The 25,945-nt window shown below is 47.2% G+C and overlaps 1 protein-coding gene across 1 annotated transcript; it reads right to left on the bottom strand.

Annotated features, from left to right (window-relative positions):
• Positions 1–934: 934 nt before the first annotated feature.
• MTHFSD (methenyltetrahydrofolate synthetase domain containing) lies at positions 935–25,133 on the bottom strand. The gene is given in 9 exon segments (XM_026004947.2): positions 935–1,419; positions 1,422–1,524; positions 10,771–10,896; positions 11,161–11,273; positions 14,156–14,246; positions 16,984–17,097; positions 20,149–20,262; positions 21,652–21,755; positions 25,029–25,133. Coding segments are annotated over 9 exon segments (1,116 nt in total). The 5' UTR covers positions 25,045–25,133; the 3' UTR covers positions 935–1,084.
• Between the last annotated feature and the right edge of the window lie 812 nt (positions 25,134–25,945).

Below are 25,945 nucleotides of genomic sequence, written 5' to 3'. Positions count from 1 at the left end.
TAATGAGCAACCTAAGGGCAGACTTACTTTCTGACACCTCTACGGTATTTTCATTGTAAAGCCAAAGAGAAAACGCTTTTACAAAGGGTGACAGTGCCTCAAAGTTTTCTTGAAAGCATATGCAAGGTATACCCTCTTGAGGTAGGATTATGTGCTTAAAACATGCTCAGCAAGACCCTCTGATGAAAAAATTAAAATTTCGAACATATATACATTTAAAAAAAAAATAGAATCTCTAACTCAAATGCTTACTTTGACTTTCTGCCCAGGATCAACTGCAAAAGCACTTCGGATTAGAAAAAAATAGTTTAGACAAAATCCAGTTTTGTTTTTTAGGAACAAAGAACCAGAGGAAAAAAACCCCAAGAAACATCAGGCATTAGGCAAATCAGTGTGAGTGTCTCTGTCACTGTCTGTGATGTAAGTTGGGACAGCTTTCTCCATGACCAGTACCTCCAAGGTAGTGCAGAGCACAGGGTATTCACCCAGAGATGAGGGGAGGATGGGAAGGCAAGGAGGGCATAGAGAATGACACTAGCATTGAGCTATGACAAGCAGTTTGCACTCAGTGAACCATAATTCTTGGCTTCTGTGATTTGATTACAGCTCTCCCCCTGCAGTCATACCAGGACAAGGATCCAAGAACAGCAGGGCGCTCTACTAGGGCCTCCTCCTTTAATACCCCCTCCTCCAAATCCAGAGCACAGGCACTCCTAACCACCATGTCACCATTTACTTACTTGTTCATTGCCCATTCAGTCCCCTGGAGCTCCTGAACTACCACCACACAGAAACCAGAATGGCTCTAACACCCAGCAAGCAGGCTGAAGGGCCCAGACAGAGCAGGGCCTGGACACTCTGGCGGTATACTACTGGCTACTTTCCTACTCATCAGCAGGTCCCAGGCAGAAGAGAAGGCTGGACATCCTGGCAGGGACTGGGCCCAAAGGAGCTCACACAGCAACACTCCGCCAAGTCCTGCTGTAAGGCCCCTTAAGTTCCACGGGGACCAGAGCAGTACATCGTCACAGGTCAGAGACAGCAGAACGACGGTCAGGGTATGGCTCCTCTGTGTGGCTGCCTGTCAGGTCACTGGCCCTCTGCTGTCTGCCATCCTCAAGGTGGCACCACCCAGGTGCAAGCCCTGCAAGCAGGGGAGAACCTGCTGGGCTGAGATGGGCACCTGATGGAGGAGGAAGGCCCTGAGGTGTAGCCCCTGCCACGTGAGCCTCTGAGGGACTGGAACCAGTTCTCAGAGGGCTCTCTTCAGCTCACTCACTTGGGCATCCCAGGGAAGGTTCCCAATGTAAACAGTGTTAGAAGTCCTATCCTCCTCCCCCTGCACGGAACAGGATTCCGGCTGGTGTGGGTTTGGAGGTCTTCTGACAGCACTCAGCGGTACTGGCTGCTGGTCCCCAGAAGGTGCTCGGGCTCATCCTGAAGGGTGACATCTTTCCCAGCCCGCCTCTCTCGGTCACGAAGGCTTCTGAGTATTGGGATTTTCCTCATCATCTCACAACTGATCTGAAAAAGCAAAGCAGTTTCAGTTATTCTTCAGTGTCCAAACTTGGTCAGGAGGGAGGAGAAATCAGAGGCGCAAAGAGCCTCTGCCACATTCCTCATGTAAGCAGTCTCCGCCACACTGCACCAGTGTTCCAAACTGGCCCTTTGGGAAGAAGGACCTCCGTCCCTACACTGGCTTACCTTAAGTGAAATCTGGGAACCCCAGCCACTTTGGATTGTCCACTCTGGACTATGCCTCATGTGCCATAGTAGATGGCAGGAAAGGAATGGTTTTCTCTATCCTCCTAAGGCCCAGGAAGCAGAAAACCAAAGCCTTCCTATGCAGAAGGGACAGTAGGTAAGGTTACTGGAAAGAGGGTTGCATGGTCATAAGAGCCAACTCTGGTGGTGGCCTCCAAATTATGTGGCTGTCTGCCTCCATGCCTGGCCCTCCTCCCAACTTATGCCTTTGGGTGGGATTGACTTGGGCCTCCTCCCCCCGACTCCTCCACTGGAGGAGCATGTCTCAGGGACCAAACCTTTCAAACTGTCATCGAAGATGCAGAAACAAGGCAAACGTGAACTAGGATGCTACTTTTGAAAATGCTTTCTAGCGACAGGTTATCAAGCTACAAGATAACACCACACAAAACATGAAGTCTCAGTGAATAGACTTCCTATACGAAGGACACGTTTGGCTTTTTGGGAACCTGAAACAAAGGAGGTGATTTCCCGTCCTTGAGAACTGGGATCGACGGGTGGGGCCTGCATGCAGAGGGGCTGCCTTGATCTAGCTTGCAGCATGGATGCTGATGGTCCCAGCCCAGTGCGGCAGCCACAAGGGGGATGGCCCCATGGGTTAGGCAAGCCTAGAGAATGGAGGCCAGGTCTTCTGTCACTTGAGGAGTCACATGGCAGAAAAGACACAGAAACACACTGTGTTAGTCCTTCTCAGCAATCCTATTCTTCAGAGATGCTCTCTGTCCTGCTCTAGGGCACAAAGCCCATAAACAACCCATTACCAAGAGGCAGGTGATGGTTCAAACATGGGACTTCCCACAAACACAGGTACATCAGAACACAGATCAGTACATGAGTTAGACAAATAAAACTTTACTCCAAAAACAAATAGCTCAGGGGTGCTTGGGTGGCTCAGTCGGTGAAGCTTCTGCCTTCAGCTCAGGTCATGATTTCAGAGTCCAGGGATAGAGTCCTGCAACTACTCCCTGCTCAGTGGAAAGCCTGCTTTTCCCTCTGCCCCTCTCCTCAACTCATGCTAGCTCTTGCTGTCTCTCAAATAAATAGAATCTTAAAAACAAAAACAAAAAAGAACAAAAAATAAACGTCAATAGCTCAACTAGTAACAATGTTCTGGTTATATTCAGAATCATATGTAACTAGAGTAATGGTTCTTATCCTTGGCAGGGTGTCAGAGACCTTTGAGAGAAGGTGGGGTTCCTTCCGAAGAACAAGTCCCCAGCAATTCTGTGTGCAATTTCCTAAACTCTATTCATGTATCTCCAAACCACAAGAGGTACACAGGCCTCAGGTTAAGGACCAATGATTTACAGGAAGATTCAAAGAAATTCAAATACCTAAGAACAGTGGAGTACCTTCTCATACACTTCAAGGCTCCTGATCCTAATTTACTATCCGGTTCTCTCTTCCAGCACTATGTTGGCAATCCCCTCCACCTTGGAACAGCCCTTCCACTGGGTCAGAACCCTCTGCAAATGGGTGGCTGCTCCGAGGCTCGGTCCTATCAAAAGCCTCTGCAGGTGGCACTTGTCCACTTGGGGTCTTCGGAGTACCATGAAGATGCCTGGCTGCCATAGAGAAACTGCTCAAAGAAAGACCTGCTCCTTCTAGTGTTTCCCATTACTGAGGCGCAAACAAAAACCATGTCCATGCCATGGAGGTATGTAGGAGATGTAACTACTTTTTTCTAACCCAAAGGAAGTATTCTTCTACTTGACTCTCTGTAATTCTTTTGAACTGATTTATTGAAAGATGACTAAGCTCATGGGCCAGTACCTAAGAGGCTCTGTTACCAAAGAATTCTGAATTTGATCGAAGTCCAACCAAACCAACTCCCTCCCACACCCTCATTCTACCTTCTTAAAGAGTTCAGATTCTTGTGTCCTTTCAGAAAGCAGAAAGCCTGCTTCTCCCTCTGCCCCCCTTAACTTATGCTAGCTCTCGCTGTCTCTCAAATAGAATCTTTAAAAAACACAAAAACAAAAAATGAAAGTCAATAGCTCAACTAGTAACAATGCTGAAATACATTTGTTTTCAACAAAGTTGAAATACGTAACAACTCTGAAATACCTTTCAGAGTATATCAAAACAGATATACACTAGTCATAATTAGATTCTTGTTTTAAGTAGGCTCCATGGGACTCGAACTCACAACCCAGAGATCAAGACTGAGCTGAGACCAACAGTCAGACACTTAACCAACTGAGCCACCCAGGTGCCCCTAAAATGGTCATAATTAGATTCTTAAGGATGTCTTAAGTTACTAGATCTAGTATTTAGAAAGGATGATCAAATTTAAAATTGCAATTACAATCAGAACGTATGACTACATACTCTTACGGAAAAATTGAACGTCATTCTGCTGTGACACCAGGAGACAGGAGCAACAAGGCCAAAAGCCTTGGTACACATTGCGCTTTCCCCCAGCACTTGGACCTATCTTGGCTGGATGAGCACCCCAAATACTAAAACTCCCATGTGCTTCTGCCTGGTGGAACCACAGGGTTTCCTCAGGCCAAAGCAAGTGTTCTCAGGAAACCCAGCCCACAGGGCAAGGCTCTACACTCATGCAACAGAAATCCATTTAAAACATGTCGTGTGAAGCAAAATTACATCCTTCTCTGCACATCACAGGAAACTACTTTATCCCAAGCTGGCACATGGACAAACTATAATCAGTTGAATAACAAATAGGTTTTAACTGCACAGATTATGAACTAAGTCTATAGTACTGTCACACTCACACACACACACACACACACTCTCTCTCTCTCACACACACACACACACAATCTTTAGAAATGGACATACCAAATGCGTCACTTTTATGTAAAACTGCTCATCTCAAAGGCAGGATGTTTTTTGGGTAAGGAATGACAGAGCTTACTGTCAGCTCCTGCTTCTGCGCCCGCAAGTTCTAAATGGAAAAATCTCCCTGTCTACGAGGTGGCTTTTGCCACTTTCCCAGCTGTTGGCCATTTCTGTGTGCTTTGCAGAGTGGCTTGGGCTGATAGTTGTCCCACAGCTGATGCAGAGGCTACTGCGCACCAACCAGACAGGCTGGCTTCACACTCAGGCTATCCACAGGAGGGCTATGCTGTTTATCCTGGCTGGTAATTAGGAACATTTGTTACATTCTGTAAGTGTGCCATATGAAATGAAAGATTTTGTCCATTAATCAAAAATAAAAAAATATGTCTGCTTTTCTATAATCATTCCATTAAATAGTATAGAGCAAATTTGATTTTTTTTATATGCTACAACCACTCTTGGATGTTTACAGAGGTCATTTATACATACATATTCTCTTTAAAGATTAAATAATACTATCCCCTAGAAATACAGATCAGAAATCTAACTCTCAAGGTACCAGTGGCCAACCCAAAAAGAGACTCTGGTTCTAATCTTGCCTCACTACCCCATTGACTTCACAATTTTGGACCTGTTGCTTTTCCTGGCTCTCACTTTACTTGACTGTCTCTTACAGAGACTGGGAGGGATGATCTTTAGAATCTCTCTCATTCTAAAATGCCAGGACATGTTTGAGCAGCTGCTGGCAAAGAAAGAGGAACATTGTTAAGTATTTCTAAAATGTGAAATACAACTTCCATAAAAATTATCAGTTGTCTTGCATGAGACTAACTTATCATTCATTGACCAAAAATACTTTTAGATACAATACTTTCAAATGATCAAGACGAAGTCATCCTATACAGTAAGCATGCAAGAATATAAGAGAGCCAGTGACTATACTGTCTTCCAGATGGCATTCATGCCTTCCAGCATTTGTTTGCTTTCTAATTATAGTGTTTCTTAATGATAATAGGGCTCATTTAAGACATCTTTTTGCACATAGTTGATGAAAGACGTCACTTACCAATCAAAAAGAGCCCACAGCATTACTCCTTATGCTTTTACTGTGGGTACTGAAGGACCAGCAGGGCAATGACCATACCATCATTCCATCATGTGGAATGATGGAATGATTCCTCCATCATTCATCACGTCCATGATCAAGGAGGTGGTTCTATCTGGGAGTGGCCATGGAGGCCACTAAGAACTATTGAGTAAAAAAACTGCTTATTTTCTGGTGTATATCTAATCACCTCAAAACCTGTGCCACAACATGCCAGTTTCCATCTGCAAACCACAGTTCCTGCCTGTCCTAAGCTCTCCAGGGGGAAGGGGACAGCACAAGAGCAGTGAGGTCCCCTCCCACTAGGCCAGTTCAGAGCTGTGTGTTGGACGAGTACATGTCTGGCAGCTCTAGGCTCAGTTCACACCCAAGTGTTAGCCACATGGGGAAAAGTGGCCCATACCACCCACCTCACACACAGGTATATGCCTTGTACAAACAGCTTGGATAGTACCATGTTACTGCCTTGCACAAGCACATGACTTCTAAGAAATAGCACATATTTAACTATCTTGCATCTTGGGTTCTAATTTTTACCATCTGGGAGTGTGCAGAGAATGGAGGCTCTTTTGGAACCGGAGCCAAACATGCATGGGGCAGAAGGTTGCCCTTGGAAAATGGTTTCAAATGTCCTGTTTTCTCTACTGAACAGTGTTGACTGTAAAAGTGTGTATTTGCGGTGGGAAATTTAGAAAACAATGAAAAGAAATCTGAAATCTCAGCTTGCAGAGATTACTATTAATATTCAGATACACTTCTTCTTTTGAGGGGGGTGGAGAGGGAAAGGGAGAGAATATCAAGCAGGTCCACCAGCCAGTACAGAGCCCAACACCAGGCTCAATCTCACGACCTTGTGGTCATGACCTGAGCCGAAACTGAGAGTTAACATTTAACCAACTAAGCCACCCAGCTGCCTCTCCATCTTTTTTCTACACGTTTTAGCATAATGAGAATATAAAATGCTATACTAAACACATATTTATATTCTACTTCTTCCACTTAATATTTATTATACCACAAGCATTTTCTCATGCCATTAAATACTCTTTAAAAAGGCTGTATGCACTTAGATTACAGGGTTGGCATTTGGCTCCCTGACCCACTTTAAGGCACTGCATTATACTGAATACACATGCACTTCTATCTGAATTTATATATATTTCTTTAGGACAGATTCCTAGAAGTTCAACTATTAGATCAAATACAGCAAATCTTTTAAATTAGAAGTATCATCCTTCTAACTTGTTGACCCAGTTGTGGTAGCTGTCAGCTCACATTTGGCTGTAATTTCGACAAAAATGTTGATGGGGGATTGGAAGGCAAGTACTGATGTCCCAGAATGGCTGTTCCTCACAAAAAAAGGTCCTTTCCCCCAAACCCTTTTTCTCAAGGCATCTGTCCTTCTCAACAAGTAAATCAACAGGGCCTGGTGACCATCTGGGAATGATCCTCCCTTTGTAGCTGTGGATGCTACAAAGTTGTTTCTCTGAGTTTATATACAAGAATGACCCTGGCAGATTCCCATTTCCTCAACTAAGGAGAAAACGATTGAGAAAGGAAGACATCCAGATTTTGGTCAGTGGTGTCACGCTGCTCTCCTTTGTAAGCAGTGATGATACCTTTCCCACAGTTACTGTGGGGAGCAAAGGGGTAGGGAAGCAATCCTTTGATCAGGGGCTTCGGAGGCAAGGAGCAGTCTTGTGGGTACCCTGGGTCTCTGTGGAGCTGCAGCCACACTCTGCTGCCTGGCCTTCTCTCTAGGGTATTCTTTTTTCTTTTTTTTTAAAGATGTTATTTATTTATTCATGAAAGACAAACAGAAACAGAGACAGACACAGGCAGAGGGAGAAGCAGGCTCCATGCAGGGACCTTGATGTGGGACTGGATTCCGGGTCTCCAGGATCACGCCCTGGCCTGAAGGCGGCGCTAAACTGCTGAGCCACCTGGGCTGCCCTCCAGCATTCTTAAAGTAAGTATTTCACCTTTCCTCTGCCTCATTCTAGCTCACAGAAAGTAATAATAGAGGTATGAGCTTGGTTGTTAAGAGGTCAAGCCCAGGAAGGCTGTGTGAGGGGAGAACTGTTAGGGACAACCCAGGTCTCCCCCAAGCAGAGGGCCCCATTCTACTGCTGCTTTCCAGATGCTCACCTGGATCTAGGAAGGCAGCCAGGTTCCTGAGCAAGGATGATTCACTGCTGTCGTGACTCACCCAACTCCTCACTGCCTTGGAAACTGACCGGGCTGAGGGAGAACTGCTGGATGCTAGTTGCTGGGGACTCAGGCCACCGTCAGTGTACTCCTGCCAGAGCCAAGGCATGCAGGCAAACGGTTCTTGAGCCACTGCAGATCACCTTACACATAGCCATCCAGAGGCAGGGACATCTGGACTACTGTCTCAGAGATTAAATGACCACCTAAGCTGGAAGTGGTGCCTGGAAGTTTAGGACAGACCTCAGCAGCCAGGTCTCATACCATGCGCCAGCAAGGGAGAGCTCCTGGGGTAGAGTAGACCTGCTAGACCGGGTTGGTTGGTGGGGGAAAGGGGTCAGGGAGTCCTAGGTTCTCAGGGGTGGCAGCCTGTAGATGAAATGGGATAGTCATGGCACCTTGGGGTTCAGACATGGGTAAGTCATGCTCAGTTCTACAGGTCACCAGGTGAGAGGCTGCCCTGAGGGAAAGGAGGACCCCACATGAACATAGCAGACACACCTTTCAGAAGCAATGTTTCTTTCCTCTTCACTGAGGCAGTAGAGGGCACAAGGTGACAACACACTGCCATGGAGAGACATGGGCAAGAGTCCTGGCTCAGTAAACCACTCAAAGGATAGCTAAGGAGTCTGCCCACAGTGAGTGTCCTGTTTCACACCTGTGACAGCCGCAACAGTGACAATGGCCGAGTTCAGCAGGCACTTTGTGTGTACTGCCTGTGAGGTCAGCACGGACAGCACTCTAAAGATAAACAAATACGGGGCTTGCAGAGGGTGCACCAAGGTCATAGATACAATGACTGACACATGCTGCTGCGGCTTCTAAGCTCACCCTAAACCACTGCCCCATCTGCTCTCCTGTCTTTAAAACCACAAGCCACAGGCAGAAAAAAGCAGGGGTGGGCTGAGGAGGCCCGCTGTCCGAAGTAACTACAGCGGAGCCTGCAGGACCCCAGTGCCTGGGTGGGGGCACCACATGCATCTCTGAGAATGTGGGACAAAGCCCAGGGAGTCAAATGGTACACAATCTTTGGTTAATAAGAATGAGTTAAAAAAGTATCACATTTTGTATGTATTTCATAACCTTCACCTGAGAGATCTACAGTGCTTAGAAGAAACTCTTATTCTGGATATTCCAACAAAATACACAAGATGCAAATTCTGGAATCCTAATACCTACATAGTAACGAGTCTATGGGCAGAAAATCAGAGAAGGATATGCCAATGTGCACCAAAAAGTTCATGTGAAATAATATCATACCCTAGCATTGAACTTCCCCCGCTCATCCCCAAATATTCAATGGAATTCAGGGGTGGTTTTCCCAATGTTGATGAAAATTCACTCCAAATGCATACACAGCAAAGCCAGAAGAAAAGCCCCAAGGGCTGGAGAGTATCATTGCTTTCACATGATGCATGCAAAGGGAGGCCCAGGGGTAAAAGAACTGAGAACACAGGGCCCCAAGAAGAGAAATGGCCTTCTAAAACTTTGTGATTCTTGTCCAGGCCTCTCTAGCAATGAGATGTTTCAGGAAGAGGGTGAAACAGTTGGGATGTCAACAAACAGTGCAGGTGCTGACAGACTGCACACACACACACAGCATGGCCGTCTGTGTTGCTGGCACCTCTGCTGGACGTGGTTTCCTTTCACACACAGGGAGTTTCTTCACCTAACATGACCAGTAACATCATCTGTTGCTATTTTTGTATTTTCTTGTTAAAATCAGTGGAATGTAGCTGTGGCTATTCCCCAAAGCTTTCTCTCTTCCTGGAGAGGCCACCTGGAATCTTCCTAAGGTGGGCTGCAGTCGGCCCTCATCTATCAAGTGCTGACCTACAGGGGACCTGCAGCCTCACAGTGGCCAGCCCCTTGTGCAACCTCCCCAAACCCATCCTCTCAGCTGTGAGCAAATGCCACCTCACTCCTATGACCTGTGTAGCAGCCTCCACTTAAGGAGAAGCTGTGGGCCCGAATTTCAGGATAATCCCAAGTTCTTATGAAAGATACCAAGGGACATTTGAATATTCACAAAGGATGCCACTGCCTTCCCCAGGACACTGGGCCTGCACTCAGAGAGACCCATCCACCTACTGCCCCATCATGCATTCTCCTCCTCTCTGCTCTTACTGGAGCTAACCTACAAGCACAGGCCCCAGGAGGCCCCAAACCATCTGGCTGTGGCATCTGTGGGAAAGGCCCATTGTGCCGTGGTGTTTCATTTTGGTGTCAACCTTGGAGGTGGATGTTACTGGTTTCTATGCCCAAGAGAAGGCTGCTTTCCAAATCTGATGATTCAGGTTTAAGGAATGGAAGATATGGAACAATGGCCTCAATCCAAAACCCTGTTTCCTCAGTATTATTATCTTGCCAGCAGATGGGATCATCACCTATAGGTTGGCTTGTGGGATTGAACTACTGCAGACTGATGTAATGCGTGCCACTGACTATTCTGCAGATAGAAGTCATCAAGGCATTAGTTTACAGAGGCTGTGGATACCGCTTGGGAGACCCAGGTCACAAAGCAAGACAAGCTGGACTTCTAGCAGGAAAGCTGAGACAGTAGGATATGATGTTGTGGCCAGGATTGTGGAGCACAGCTCTCAGAGATGGCCCTTCAAGTGAACTGTCCCTTCAGCCATCTAGAACTGGTATCCTACAGTAGGAGATCTTGAACCTGGTTGCTTATCAGAATCCCACAGGTTTGTTACAAAGGAGATTCTTGGGCCAATGCCTGGAGATTGTACTGCAGGAGCTGAATTTTCAAAAGCTCACAGGTGATTCTAAGGTATAGACATGCCCAGCCTGGGGATAGCTGCCATGCCAAAGAATACCACACAAGAGGAGATGCCTCTGAGCTACAGGCCACTGATGGCCACAGAACCCACCTTGGACCACAAGATTCCTGCTGGCTTTGGGCGCTCACACCCTGTGGCAATGACTCTTGTCGGAGTGAGAATGTAGTCCACTGTTAGGTCATGGTCTTCAAGCAGCGTTTCAGGTATGTCGATGACCTGGTCAAACAGAAGTGGGTAAGGCAGTTGACAGGGAATGTGGCTCCTGTGCTCACTGCACAGTAGCAGCATGGTGCTCACCAGACCCATGGGGATAAGGCCTCACTGCCAAGCATCCAGTTGCAGCTGATCACTACCACTCACAATAGACATGGAGTGAAGGCAGAAACCAGTCTGTCTCTATGCATCTGTCTCCTTCCCTCCCTGCCCAATTTCTCAGAGGGGTGTAGCAGTGGCTCTGTTTGGCCCATTCATGGGCAGCACCTGGCAGTCGTGGACGATGGTGACCACGGGCGTCCCCTGGCTGACTGCTCCCATCGACACCATCATGGCATATTCCAGATCAGCATAACCTTCTCCCTTCCCAATTCTCCAGCCTAAGAGACATGCAGAGTGTCAGTATCTCAGGAGGAAATGTTTCATTAGGTTGTGGTGGAAGCAGACATTTGGACTTAATATCTCTGGCCCCTCCTTAGAAACTTCCACGGTGAGCCCACAGGCAACCCTCAACAGTGGGCTTCAGGGGCATGCCGACATTGCACACGTACAGAAGTCAGCACACAGTGATGTGAAGCTTGAGTTTTTTTTAATGTGTTATGAAAGGAAACAGAACCAGTGTTTACACGAGAAGAACTCACATTTAAAAGTAATGAAAGAGTAGTTTTTAAAAAAGACTTAACACAAACTGCTACTAAAACCAAAATCTGTTTGATCGATTTCTCTTGGAGAGGAGACAAAATTAAAATCAGGGATACATGATTTAAAATGATATCACTTTGTCTTCTGAAAGCCTGGCAGTCCGTGGAGAAGGGTCTTAGGTGGGACTCTTGGAAGGCTTAGCGGAAGTGGCAAACAGTTTCTTAGCAGGTGAGAAGGCAGCCAGACAAGAAACATGACAATGCCTCTGGCTCCTGTCATCAGGGAGCCTGTGATGCTACAGAAATTCTAACTTCTGCTTAACATTAGCATCAGCATTCTCACCAAGAGCATCACTGCCCATGTGTCCTGAGATTCTCATCTATCATGCTTTTACAATTACCAACCTCCAACCATACAAGCAAATAAACAGGAGAAAGTGCAGGGGAGAAACAGCAAAGCACAGAAGAGTCCACAGAGACAGGCAGGTAAGCAGCAAGCATGAGCAATGACCACCTATCCTCATCACTAAAGGCCGATCAGACAGCACATGAACCACCACTGTTCACTACTAGATTGGTAAACATGGAAGTTTGAGGATTCTAGATATTTACAAGGGCGTAGGGAGAGAGGCGAGGTGTGTGGTGTTAGAGATGGGAGGTAGGCAACCTTTCTGGTGGGCTACTTGGCAGCAGGCACCAGGAGTTCAAGTTCACCCTTCTGTTCAGCAATTCCTCTGTTAAAGTTATCCCATGGATGGCCCTCAAAGGCATAAAGAAACTCTATTACAAGACCACAACTCATTTTAGTGTGATCTCTAAGAGAAAAGCCAAAACCAAACCCTGGTGGCACCTCAAGTGCCCACCAGTCTTCGTGGATGCGCAAAGACCCAGCCAGACAGCATCTAGCAGGGCACAAAGTATTGTATGTGCTGCTGCCCCTCCTGGAAAAACAGAACCAGGACAAACATAACTGCACATAGAATGTAGGACATGTGTGGACTCACAGGCATAAGGAACCACTGACGGTGGGCATCTGGGAAGAGCACAGGCAGTATTTCCTGTGCTATTCCAATTTCCTACATGTGTGCACGGCAACTGCTGTTGTGTTAGTCGGGGGTTCCCTGAATGACATTTACAGAACACTGCTTTCTTCCTTATACACCCCAGCTAAGAAAGAAAACTCCTGATTTATTAAAAAGACCTCTGTTAATTTCCCATTGCCAAAAAAAGTATAGCTCCAATCCCATCCTCTGACCTTATAGCCTCTGGAAAGCCAATGCCAACCTCCTAGACGGCCATGCCACTGCTGCTTCTGCCCCAAAGTCCTCTTCTGTTTCATTTCTCTCCAGAACACCCAGCATGTAAACACCAGCCCTGAGGTCACTTCTGAGACATTGCCCCTGCTCAGGGCCCAAGGGTGGCTCTTCTGATTCCAACCAATGTCAAGTGCGGACTTCTGTATGTAGCACTGAGCACAACATAACACTGTTAAGCTGCTGTGTCTGCTCTTCTGGCTCACCATGGGCCCAAGACAGAGATCACCCAGTGCCAGCCTCACACTTGGCCCACCTGGCACCCAGAAAAACATGTGTTCATGGGAACCCATTCCTGATGACACAGATGAAGCACTGTAACTGGAAATACAGAGAAAGCAAAGAAGCTCTACAATGTCTCACATACTAGCACAGAGCAAGAGCTGGAAAACATCGTCAATTCCAGATGAAGATACAAAAGGACAACGTTTAAAAACATGACACTCAGGGTTTGGAATGAATGATTTAGAGCATCTCTCACCAACTATTTGTTGGAAACCTCTCTTAAAGGAAAAATTTGGCTTTGGCTGATTAATTTCCAAAGGAAGAGTTTTAAGGACAGGCCTCTTAGGACAGTCTCTTTTTTCCTCTTGGAAGGGAAGGAGGAGAAAGAACACTCTCAGCAGGGGGCCCAAACCACGCTGTGCAGGTGCAAGTCTGTGACAGTCTGACCTCCCCACTGGAACTCACTGAGCCTGTGGCAGTATAATCAGCAGTATAACCAGATCATCTTCAAAGAGTGTTGAGCCAGGCCCAGGGTAGAGCAGCAGAAGGGGAAGAGGCCCCAGGGGAACCACAGGGGCCCAAGTCCTGCAGGCAGCTTGGCAGAGGGCAGACAGCAACATGGGACACCCTCCCCACCACCTGCCTGAATGGCACAGCACCAGGCCTCTCCAGGAAGGCTCGGGACACCCTGTTGCCCAGAGGCCGCTGCTTCCTAACAGAAACAAGGTTAGCATCTAATGTTTTTCCATTCACTGGAGGTTCTCCAAAACCAACTATTTACTGACATACTACAAATAAATCCAGCTCCAGTTCCAGGTAGCTTAAGAATTGAGGAAATATCTTTCACCACCTGAAGAGAGATGATCTCACTTTATTTTTTCTACTAAGAAAAATGAAAATACTGTGAAGGTATTGAGTGTGAGGAACTGAGTTAATTCTTCAAAATGATTAAGAGATGCAGTGGTTTCAGAGGACAGACGTGTCCAGAAAACTGAAATTACTTACCATCAATGTCTGAAACAGGAAAGACAGCAGAATGTCAAGCTGCAGGTCACATCTAAGAGTTTCTGATTTTAATCTTACCTTTTTCAGAGACAGCAACGGACCCCACCACAACTAAGTCCACAAGGACCTTGGAATCCAAGCCCACAGGAGTACTGTAGTTCCTCACACCCTGTGAACACAGACACGGGCCTGAATGCTTCCTGGGCAGTGAGTGGCTGCCCCACCTCACAGTTCAGAGGTAAGAAGCGCTCAAAAGGTCTGAATTAACCTCCTGTAGGAGGCAAACTATGCCCTATAACAAACATGCATAGTGGAATTGGCATTTTAGGAAAATCATGGTTCAGAAACCATCTTAGGATAATTTCCCACAATTTCTTCCCCAGGAAAGATGCCACTTGGAACTGACGGCAGACACGTACGATGTTAATTTCACAATACTGACCACATCATTTCTTCCCATGAGGCTGAAGAGCACAGTGATTAGAACACAGGCTCAGGAGTCACAAAGAACCGGGTCCAGATCCCTCTTAGCCCTCAAGAGGAGGAAGCTGACCTTCAGTTTCTTCACTTCTTTTATCTATCTATCATTATTTTTTTTTTCTAGTTTCTTCACTTCTAAGGCAGAGGTGCCACCACTGCCTTGTCGGACTGGTGCTGGAATAGAAGGAGATCATGGAGGTAGTGCATTTAGCACATAAGACATGGTCAGTAAATGTGTGGGACAAACTGATTATACGTGAAATACTGGGGCCATTACCTTCAGGTGTAGCATCTTCACTTCTGAAACATAACTTGTTCAACCAAAACCCACAAGTACACTATATATGTTTATGTTAATGGAGGCTTGTAATTAGAGTTGGGAGGCTGATATGGTTATGAGTCTCAGATAACAAGGGCTACGGGGTCAATCTTAGAGCCAAATTAAGACCCTGCACAGACCAGTGTCTAGCAATGGATGTATGTGGTACTGTACCTCATCTACAAATACATGATAAGTCGCTTATGGGATCAGTACAGGGGGTTGCTTTGGGGCCTCTCAGCAGTCAGACCACAGTCACCAGCCCACCGTGCGCCCACGGTGGGAAGGCCTGCTTTTCTTAACCTCACAATGGCCATGGAAGCTGGCATCTCACACCCCCAGCCCACATCTTCAACCCTGTTTTAATGGGCTTGGTGGCTGGCAGCCTTGGTGAGCAGACACCTGTGTTGAAACTCTGTCCATCAGACTTCCTCCTGGCTCAGTCGGTCAGCTTTACCTGCTCTGTTGATCAGAGTGTGAGCAACCAGGAGTCTCCCTAATTCTCCAAAGTCCCATTTGATTCAACAAAAACTCAGCTGACAAACCTGTGTGCCCATACAGGTGGTTACTAGAAGACTCTCAAGTTAGAGAATAAACACAAAGGCACCGACATTTCACAGGTGGCTGGGAAGTGCTAGTGGCAGAGGCAGTAAGGGACAAATTCAGAGACTTAGCTGCCAAAAAGTAAGACCACACCTGAGTCTCTTACTGTATCATGACCTGTACCTGCAAATAGATGTGGCCTAAGATCCTCTCACCCTGTGCCATTAAAAAAAAAAAAAAGGCTGGCGGGGGGGCGGGGGGAATGTCCTTTGCAGGTTCTGGTGTGTCATATGTTAACAGAGCCTGAACTCTGCTGCTCAGTCTCTAGTGAAGTTGAGTCAAGAGAGCTGGTCGGGTTCTACCCTGGCCCAGCCACTTTCAGGGGCACGTGTAAGGGACCCAGCCACTGCTGGTGTGTCACAGGGAATTCCTGTCAACAAACAACGTGGTGGTCACCTTTCAGAGGGGCGGGGATGCTGTACGGGCGACACAGACCACTACACCCACCAAAGGCCCTGTGATGGACCCTCAGATATATCTGACCTAGACCTCAACCCCAGGAAGGGAACTGCAGGTACAGTCCCGAACCTACGACTTCTGAATTGCTGATCATAGGCCCTGGTGGCTCTGGGAAACGCGAGCTCACACCTGTGGCTCATGTTTGCCAACTGCAGATGATCATACACTTTGCATTTCTGAACACTGACCAGAACCAAGACTATCTCTTATTTTTCTACTTTTCCCTTTGCACTTTTTTTTACACATATTTTATTCTTACTTTGTTATGTATACTTTCATAAGCTGTATCAAATTCTATTTTTAGAATAACGTTATCAATAAGTAACAACAAGCATTCAATTTTAAATTCTACTTTTAAATTTAAGGGGCGATTTTTTTTTTTAAAGGAGTATCTTGAAGCCCTATTTTTTATTCCCAATAGATTAGGAATCAAATGACTGGGGATCTATTCTAGGACTCTGAAAAAAGTCACCAAATTCTATTTCTTTATCTGCAAAACACAATACAAATCCCACTACAGGGCACCCCAATGTAATATTTATACACTTTGGTTTTACTACATTGTGTGACACACTCAAAAAAAAACTCTATCACTGAATTACTAAAGCCATTATTCAGAACTGGTGAGGCAGCTTCCAATCCAAGTACTGGAAATTCTTCCAAGTCTCCAATTGCTCTGGGGGCACTTAAGAAAACCCTATGGGCCACCGGACTATGACACGAGTTAACACCAGAAGGTGCCGGAGCACAAGATAACTTGTTTTCTCTTCATTTTTTTTTCTTTTCATTTTTAATAGGGTATTTACAATCCGCCAACTTGGTGCAAAGGAGAAAACAGAGTGACTCAAATGGAATAAATGTGTCCAAGGTTTTTCTACTTCGTGCCTTTACTGACAGGATTGCTGAATACTTTCCCATCTCTACTCATTCAGCTTTGTGAAAAATTAATTATAATTTTGTGGTATATTTTATGCATTCTAACACACCAGAAGTCTCGGCTGAGAACAACGCTCTCCTTGTGGATGACGCTGACTCCTGCACTTACCTGGGAGGTGGCACATTTTCTCAGGATGTCTTTAGTTGCCCCAGAAGGTGGAGTGATCTTATTGAATAACCCTGTTCTCAGTCGTGGTGTTGGGACCAACAATGTTTTTTTGCTCTTCAAAAAGAAAATCAATTACAAAATTAAACACAGGAAATTTCTTGTGTTTCTAACATTTCAGGAACAAGTTACTATTACTGGCATCTTTTGTGTGTGTCAAGAAAAGGACTTCTTTGCAAACTCAACTAAATAATGCATAGTGGTCAATCTCATGCAGGGCCACTACTCTACCTCACTTAGGGTAAAGAGGTAGTGTGTCGTCAAACTCCTGAATTCTAGTTTACTTGGCACTCAAAATCACTACCAATACAAAAGGACAATGTAAACCCAAATAAAGGTATGCTCTCACAAGAATTCCAACCAGGACTTTCCTGTGACTTCCCTTCCCAGCATCATGCACTGTAGTTACAATGCTTTCTTTCTCTCTCTCTTTTTTTTAAAGATTTTATTTATTTACTCATGAGAGACAGAGAGAGAGAGAGAGGCAGAGACACAGGCAGAGGGAGAAGCAGGCCCCATGCAGGGAGCCCAACGTGGGACCCGATCCCGGGTCTCCAGGATCACACCCTGGACTGAAGGTGGTGCTGAACCACTGAGCTAAGCTACCCGGGCTGCCCATAGTTACAATGCTTTCATTTGAAACCTGCATTACATGGTCTCAAGGCTTCATAACCAGTCTGCTATTCAACAGTCCAATCTCAGAGAGTAGTACTCATTATAATCGGTATTTGGTATTGACCTGAGCCCATAGCCCCTTTTCTTCTATTTACTTTCTGAACACCTTGTTGCGAGTCCCAGAGCAGGGATTCACAAAGTTGTGGGCCTCTAGCCAGCAGATGCAGGCTCTGGACACCTGTGAGAAACGACCAGAAGCTTGAGGGCAGACATGGCAATCTGCTTTCACAAGCCTCCCAGCTGATTCTGATGCCCAGGAAAAGTTCCAGAACCACTGCCATAGGCATCTCTGCAGAGTATGCCAGGGCAGGCCATGAGGCAATCATAAAATTTATAAAATCTTCAGTGTAAAAAGAGTATATTTTAGTTTTTGTATAGGAGATGACAGCCTGAGACCAACAGGAGATCTGTAACATCACAGGTTGGCTCACTTAAAACCATGACAGAAAAAATACTTCCAACACAAGTCATGACCATGTGCTCTTTTCCTTCTGAAAGAGGTTTGGGTTCATTAGGAGTCTGAAGATTCTGGTGTACTGTGCGTTATGCTAGTTGCTCCCTCTTTTCAAGCTCAGGGGCTCTCAACTACTTGTACTTTAGAATCACCTAGGGAGTGGGAGTGCAGATCCACTCAGAGCAACTGCTTCAGGATTTGATATTGGCAACACATAGTTTTCAAAGCTCCCTGGATGGTTCTAACATGCATCCAGAGTTGCCAGATGCTGGCCTGGCCAGTGGTTCTCAAGGCACCATTAGGGTGTTTATTAAAAACAGATTCTAGAAACCAACTGAAGGTCTGAGGTTGAGCCAGGCAAGTCCCCAGGCATGGACTGTGGCCATGTGCATCACCATTCTTGCCTACCCTTAGGTGGTGCTATGGAGCATGCAGGTTTACATGCTTGCCAGGTGATTCTTAAACCACTAAAGTTTCCAGAAACACCAAGGAGCCTGCAGCCCTAAAGTACAGGGAACCTATGTGTCTTTTTCACTATTATATCCTTGTGCCCAGCAGAGAGTCTGGAACACAGTAGATTCTCAAAGTTTGGCTTTCTTTCCCCTGAATAAACAAAGAGGCAGTGAGGACCCTGCTATTCCATCCTGCTGCCTGGCTGCACTCCTCCTATAGGATGTCTTGACTAATCTCCAATACACTCATGGCTTTGATTTTGTGCTCTGATGGGTAGACAGGTAAGAACCTCATACACATAGAGAGCTGGCTCTGGAATCACAGTGGAGATCAGAATTCCAGCTCCATTATTACCAAATAGGGGACTTCATCAAGTCACTTGACCTCTCCATATCTAGCTATTCCATGTCATATGAATAGAGATCACCCCACTGGCTGAATTAAATGAGGTGATACAATACAGTGTTTAGATAGAGCTTTGTCCTCACACAAGGCAACCACTCACGTCAGGCCCTTCTTGCTGCTATTATTCCCTCTAGTTCATTAACGTGAATTACTGAATGGGAAAATACAGCTGGCAAGAAAGAATGCTTCCAGGAAGGCCTAAATGGGAAGCTCCTCTTGGGGCTGAACTACAAACAGCAAACAAAATGGTCCCCTACACGTGACCCTTGAAAGAACCAGGAAGATCCCTATACCCTCCTTGTTCCCTATAAAATAACTTTCTGGCATTCCCTTCTCCATGCAGGGCTGCAAGGTGTGCTGCATGACTGAGGCCTCACAGGAGCTGTGGGAGAGCTGAGTCACCACGCAAGGTATGGTCACCTAAGGACGAATTCCAAAGATCTGGATTCACATTATCAACAGTAAGTTGTCTCAGCAAAACAGCAGCAGCTGTTATGTTAAATCAGTGTTGGCATTTGGATGTTATTGCTCTGTCTTGTCTATATTTAACTTAACAGGTTTATTTTGGTTTTACAGTTGCACAAGAGCTATGAACATTTAAATTTATACCAAGTTTTCTATTAATACTTATTAAATTAAGTTAATGAATTTAAAGCAACCCTGGGGGGGAAAAAAATAAAGCAACCCTAGGGAAAATTTTTTTTCTTGAACAAGGGCCTATATAAGTAAATTAAGAAACACTGTTCTGATTTATAGATTTTTGGAGATGCCATCAGATTTCTTACAGTTACCAAGTGTCAAAGAATTATAAAAGTAGCAGAAGGAAATAAATATAAACTTTCCTTTCTGATGAAGCACATAGTATGCCTCGAGGTCATCATCGTGTACGTGCTTTATCTTTGAATTTAGGAATATTCATGTTTTTTGACAAACAAATGAAAGATTTCTGGACTGTTTCTGGGGGAAAAAAAAAAAAAAAAAAACTCCTCCAAGGATATGTTCTGTATTGGAGGAAGTCAGAAGTACCATCTTTCTAAATATCTGAGTGGTACACATTTGCCAGCCACTTGGAGAATGCATTTTATTATGGCCAGGGCTCTGGCTCAGGAAAATACGATTACCTGCAACATCAGCAGCCGAACACCTTCCAGCGGCTTATCGGGGTCCACTTTAACTTCCTGTGTTCTGGTAAAAACTTCTAGGTCTCTGATGTTTTGGCAAGCCAGATAAGAGCCCTAGTTAGACAAACAGAGTTGCACTTACGTCGAGGACGAAGAAGCGAGCATTTTTCTGGGGAGCATCAGGATTGACTTTAATGGTTCTGGCCATTTTGAACGCCTGCAAGCGTGGGAAGTGCTCAGCAGCACAGGAAGCACCCTGTTTTCAAATGTAATTGCACATTACTGACAGGACAGCATGACCCTGGACCTACTGCATGGGTGAGCAGACTGGCTTAGCATCTCTCCCAGACAAGTGGGGTGCACTACTTCTGAGACAAGATCTAAGAGTCACCCAAAGAAGTCTGGGAACACAGTCAGGGTTAAAAGCTGCTGAGAAGGCTGGCCCCAATTTATTTTTAACCAAAATAAAACATATATTCCAAAAAGGTGTAGAAATCATGAGTGTATAGTTTGATAATTTTCACAAAATGAACAAATTTGTGTAATAACTGCCTAAATCAAGACTATATTACCACTAACCAGGAATTCCCATCCCTCTCCAAGATGGTTCCTTTTTAAACATTTTTTTTTTTTTACTGATTCTGTGCATCCTTCTCTTTTTCCTATATTTCATGTACATTTCTCTCCCTGGGATAGCAAGCACTAAAGCAAAACAAAGTAACAACAAAAAGCGTACAAAAGGAAGAGTTTTTCAAGGGTACAAGATAGCCTTGGAGCCAGCTCAGCTGAGGACCAGAGAAGGGCAGGAGCTTGCTTCTAAGAAGCCAGGGGTGGGGAGAGAAAGTTCAGCCTTTGATGGCAAGTAAACAGGGCTACACATCCTTTAGATCTGATAGAGCAATCAGTATATTTTCAAAAAGTACTTTGTTTTCCTTGTGGAAAACACACACTGAAATTATGAGCTGTGTTTGCTCATTCAAGCAAACTTGTTTCCTTTGAATAGTATCATAAACAGATATCTTTATCTTCTATCCTGAACGTGGGGAAACTGAGGCCTAGAATCATCATCCCTCAGGGACCGATGAGACCTTCCTCTTTTAAAAGGTGCTGGCCGGGACCCCCTCTGAAAGGGCATCACTCCTTGCTGTTCTTAGGAAGCCAATTTTTTGAGAAAAGGCACCACAACAATAACATGCTTCCAACCAGGACAAATATGTCAAGTGGTCAACAGTAGCTGTAGCACTCCTCATCCAAAGACATGACCAAACCACTAACTGTGCACGGACAGGTAAGAGGCCATGAGAGTGAAGGTTAAGGAACACAGATGAGGGACATTTCAAAACACAAATGACACCCAGGCCAGTGGCGTGGAATCTGCACCACTACTCAGTATTCACCCAACCCGGATCCACCATGAAGCAGGACAATAGCTGCATTATTACTAACTCTCTTATTTAGAAATATCCTGTTTTCCTTTTGTATGCTCCAGGAATGCCTCAGTACCTTGAAGTTGGGAATCCTGTGATGAACAGGCCGGGGAAAATCAGCTAAATTTTGTGATTCCATGTAGTCCCAAATCTGTTGACGAATGTCTTGTTTGGAAACACCTACGGCAACAAAGGGTAGGACTGGTTAATGTGGCAGAGAGGAGTCCCACCACATGTGAGGCTGGGTGCTGTCAGGTGCCTGCTCCAGCTGCACCTCAGGACTCCTTCACGCTAGACCAATCCAGGGCTTCTCATCTACAGCGAAAAATCAGGGTTAGTGATCAACTCACAACAAACTGCTAAAGTCCAAAAACTGAGTAAATTAAAGGCAATCCAGGTATTTTAACGTAGCTCTACTGAACACATCATCTACTGTGTTCCTGGGTATTTAACGTAGCAGCGGCAGAACAAAATACGGCCCAAGCCATGTACCCAACCTTTCCTCAGGTCCTTACCTGGAAACGCACATCCTGTCAGTTAAGGCACTGCAATTCTCAGTCTAACTAGTTTTGACATAGCTATGATTAGTACACACAGGCTGTACACCCAGAAACCTTGCCTTAGGTCTAAGGGCTTTGTAAACCACCTATTATTTTGGATTACCAATTATGATGCGCTTTATTAGTATAACAATTTCTTATTCTTATACCCAATTTTGGAAATGCCGTTTTGGCAACAAATATTTTTTAATTATCTGACTGAAGCAGTTTTAATAAAATTTGCATTAACCATGTGCTCCTCTTCGAGTGGAGAACTATAAAAAAGTTTCCCATTAGGTAGAAAAAAATAAAACCAGCACCTTCATATAGATATATATTTAAAATATTTGCTGAATTTTCATTTTTGTTGGTCCAAAATTATATCCTTGTACTTGTATAGAAGTCTGTTTCAAATCACTTTACCTACAACAATCTGTCCTATGGCCAGCACTGCAAATCACGAGGCGATCTCATTCACTGGTAAACTCTCAACACAAACCTGCTCTAATACCAGTGAAGAGGAGGGCCACCTACCCTGTGCCATCTGAAAGTCACTGCAGGGATACACATAAACAGTGCTTAGGGAATATGCATTTTCAAAGATGGCAGTGGAAGCCGACCTCTTCTTTTCAGAGAACTTAGTGTTCGATACAGCTGGATCTGAAGCTCTACATGTACTGTGTGTGGATAGGGTACCTCCCATCATTTGGGTAGGAAGGAGGAGCATGGATAACTTCACAGGTCCTCAGTCTCCCTTAAATGAGTGTAGGATACTGAAAAGTGACCCAAGGGAGCGGCCCAGGGCCAGAGACAGCTGGGAGTCACCTGGGTAGGTGGGGGTGGGGTAGGACTGGCAGCTGGCTTCTCACCAGACATTTCTGACTTGGCTTTGAATCATGACAACAATAATGTTCTAAAAGCTCATTTTTCATAAACGGACTCTGAAAACATGCAAAGGGAACTATAACTGACAAGCCTTTCTCCTTGCTGCCTGCTGGGCACCAGCTTCCCTCCTCCAGGGCAATGGGTGCACCCTTTTTTCCTCATGAATTCTTCCCCAGGTACCTCTGGCCCACACAGAAGACACTTCCCGTCGTGTCCTTTCCCTAAGGTGGCCCACTGCACAGCACACACTGCCCTGCACATTAGTGTTCTTGCCAGACATCTCGCACATCAGCCCACGTGGTATACAAGAGTGCCTCCATCCTTTTGTGAAGCTGCATGGTATTCTACTGTGGGGACAGGCCGAGGTTTACCCAGGCAGTTCCCTTCTAAAGGGCAACAGGTGGTTTCCAAACTTGTTACCAACCAGCAGTTTGCTGTTCTCCACCTATCCCCGCTGCTCATCTTACCGCACTACCTGACGTTCTCAGGCATAAGGGCCAGAGTTAAAGGCTTCCATTGCCTCTGCCCTCTGGGTAGGTCTAGATCTCCTCAGCGTGGCATGCAGCCCAGTCCCAGAGCCTCTTGGAGCCCACAGCAAACACCACTGGTGCCTCCTGCCCCTAGGTGTGCTTCCAAACCACTCCAGAAATCAAAACTACAGATTTGGGTGTGCTTAGAGGACACCCATCTGTAAGATGGAACCTGAATAGGCCCACGCAGGCAGTTTCCAGCGCCTGGCTTGTTCTTTCCCGCTGGGAGCTTTGCACTGAAGGTGCTAGCGAGTCCGCTCAGCTCTCTGTCCCTTCCACAAACCCTCATTCTTCAAGGCTCAGCTTCAGCACCACCTCTGGGAAACACTCCCTCTTCTGCTCCACTGCCTGGGAATCCCTCCGTCACAGGGTCACAAGGAGCACGGGCCTGCCACACCCTGATGCCCACGTCAGCTTCATCTTCCATTACTCCTCCCCGTGGATCCACAATGTGGCTCAAGCATGCTGTCCCTGCTTCCACACACCTGCCCACCTCTCTCTGCCTTTCAGACCTTGGTACCTCCTCTCTCTCCAGCTCTGCCTGACACACGACATCCCCCCTGCGCGTATTTTGAGGGCCCGGTCCCAGGCAGATGTCTCCTTTAGGAACCCAGGGGACCCTGCTTTTCTCAAACACAATTATGTCGCTAGAACTATACGGGTATCACCTTGATCGCTTTCGCTAATAATCCACAGGTGCTACAATATTCCCAACGCTGTGCAGGATACTGGGGGCGGGAGGGGGGGGGACACAAGATATGCAAGAAATTGTGACGCTCACCCTGGAGAGTCAATTAATCACAAACATTCGAGTGGCTCCCGTGTAGAAGGCAACGTGCTCACTGGGTAGGTAAAAGGGCAGAGCTTTGTAGAGGCACAAAACATGGGATGCATCGAAGGTACAGCTGAAGGCGACACGTATTTGTGTGCAATGCCTCAACTGTTCCGCAACTGCCTGTTGACCTCCCTCAACAACGGGCCCTCGCCGGGTCAGCTGGGTCTCGCCCACCGCCCTACGCCGGGCACTCGCACTAGCACCTGGTGCGGGGCTGTTCACGGCCGCAGCTCACACGGGCAGAGGTGAATTCATCCGCAGCCGCGGAGCCTGGCGTTACCAGCTGGGCCTGAGCCCGGCGTCAGCTCTGCCAAGCGATCCCGGCACCGATCGCCAACGCCCTGCCCGCGGAGGGCGACTTGCCAAAGCCCAGGGGCCACGAAGCCAGCGTCCCCGGTGCCCGCCGGGCGTTGGGAAGCCCTGACGCGGCCCGGCGTTTCCGTTAAGCCGCCCCCAGGCCTGCCGCGCGCCCGCCGCGCCGTGGGGATGCGGGCGGAGCGCGGACCTCACCGGGGGCACCGCCAGGCACGGCGGGGGCCTGTTTCTCTGCTCCGCGTTGGCTCCACTCCGCCCCAGGGCGCCCCGCGGCCCCCCTCGCCCGCCCGCTGGCTGTCGGCGGTCCCCGGCAGCCGCTCCGGGAGGGCCCCCGCCCGCGGCTGCTCACCCGTCGGCAGCTCCATCACTACGCAGTCAGCGAGCGACGCCTCCGGAAGCCAAATCCGGCGCGGAGTGACGTCACCCGCTCGCGTGCTCCCTTCGCGCCTGCGCGCTGACCGCGAGGGGGGGGCGGTGACGTCGCCGCGGAGGCCTGGCGGGCGCGCATGCGCGTGCGTCTCCGCGGGCGGAGTGCGGGCTTGTGCTTGGGGCGCGGAGGCGCGGAGGGGCGGAGGGAGGCCGGCGTGGTTCCCGGGCTGTCATTTGTTCATGGAGCGGTTCGGTGTTGCGAGCCTGTTCCCAGGGGCGATCGTGGGGTGCTGGGGCTACCGAGGTGAAGAAGCCCCTCGCCTCTTGGAGCCCACTGACCACTGCGACGTACCCCATCTCCTCTTGTTTCCCCAGAGGCCGCCCCCTCCGGGAAGCCAGCCTTGATTGCTCCTTCCGGATGCGGTTCCTCTTCCCCGAGGCAGACACCCGAGTGCTCACCCCTGAGTGTGCGTCTCCGTCAGCCGTGGGCACTTTCTCTGGGCGTGGGATGGAGCCCGGCATCCGGCTCTGGACTGGGCGTGGAGGCGGCTTCGGAGTCTCCCCCCCCCCCTCCTCCTCCTCCTCCTCCTGTCTCATAAATAAGTAAAATATTTTAAATATAAAATAAAATGCCAGGCTGCTGGAGTGGCTTTCACCGCGGGGGGCATGGGGACCAGCCTGGGCGCTGGCTGGGTGAAGAACCCGCTTGACTGCCGCGGCCGCTGGAGCTCCTAGGGCCTGAAAGAATGTGGCGTCCTGGCTCTGCTCGCCTCCGTCCTTCCTTCAACACGTGGAGCGTGTGTCAGTGTAAGGGCCGGGAGGTGGCTCGGGAGAGGGCTCAATAGATAGCCCAGCCCGAGCCCTGCTCTGGGGCCCCACTCCGCGGGGCGCAGAAGG

This window comes from Vulpes vulpes, chromosome 12, assembly GCF_048418805.1.
Source record: "Vulpes vulpes isolate BD-2025 chromosome 12, VulVul3, whole genome shotgun sequence".
In the NCBI taxonomy this organism is placed as follows: domain Eukaryota; kingdom Metazoa; phylum Chordata; class Mammalia; order Carnivora; family Canidae; genus Vulpes; species Vulpes vulpes.
The sequence above is the reverse complement of the archived record's forward strand: the minus strand, read 5'-3'. Positions and strand labels throughout refer to the sequence as shown.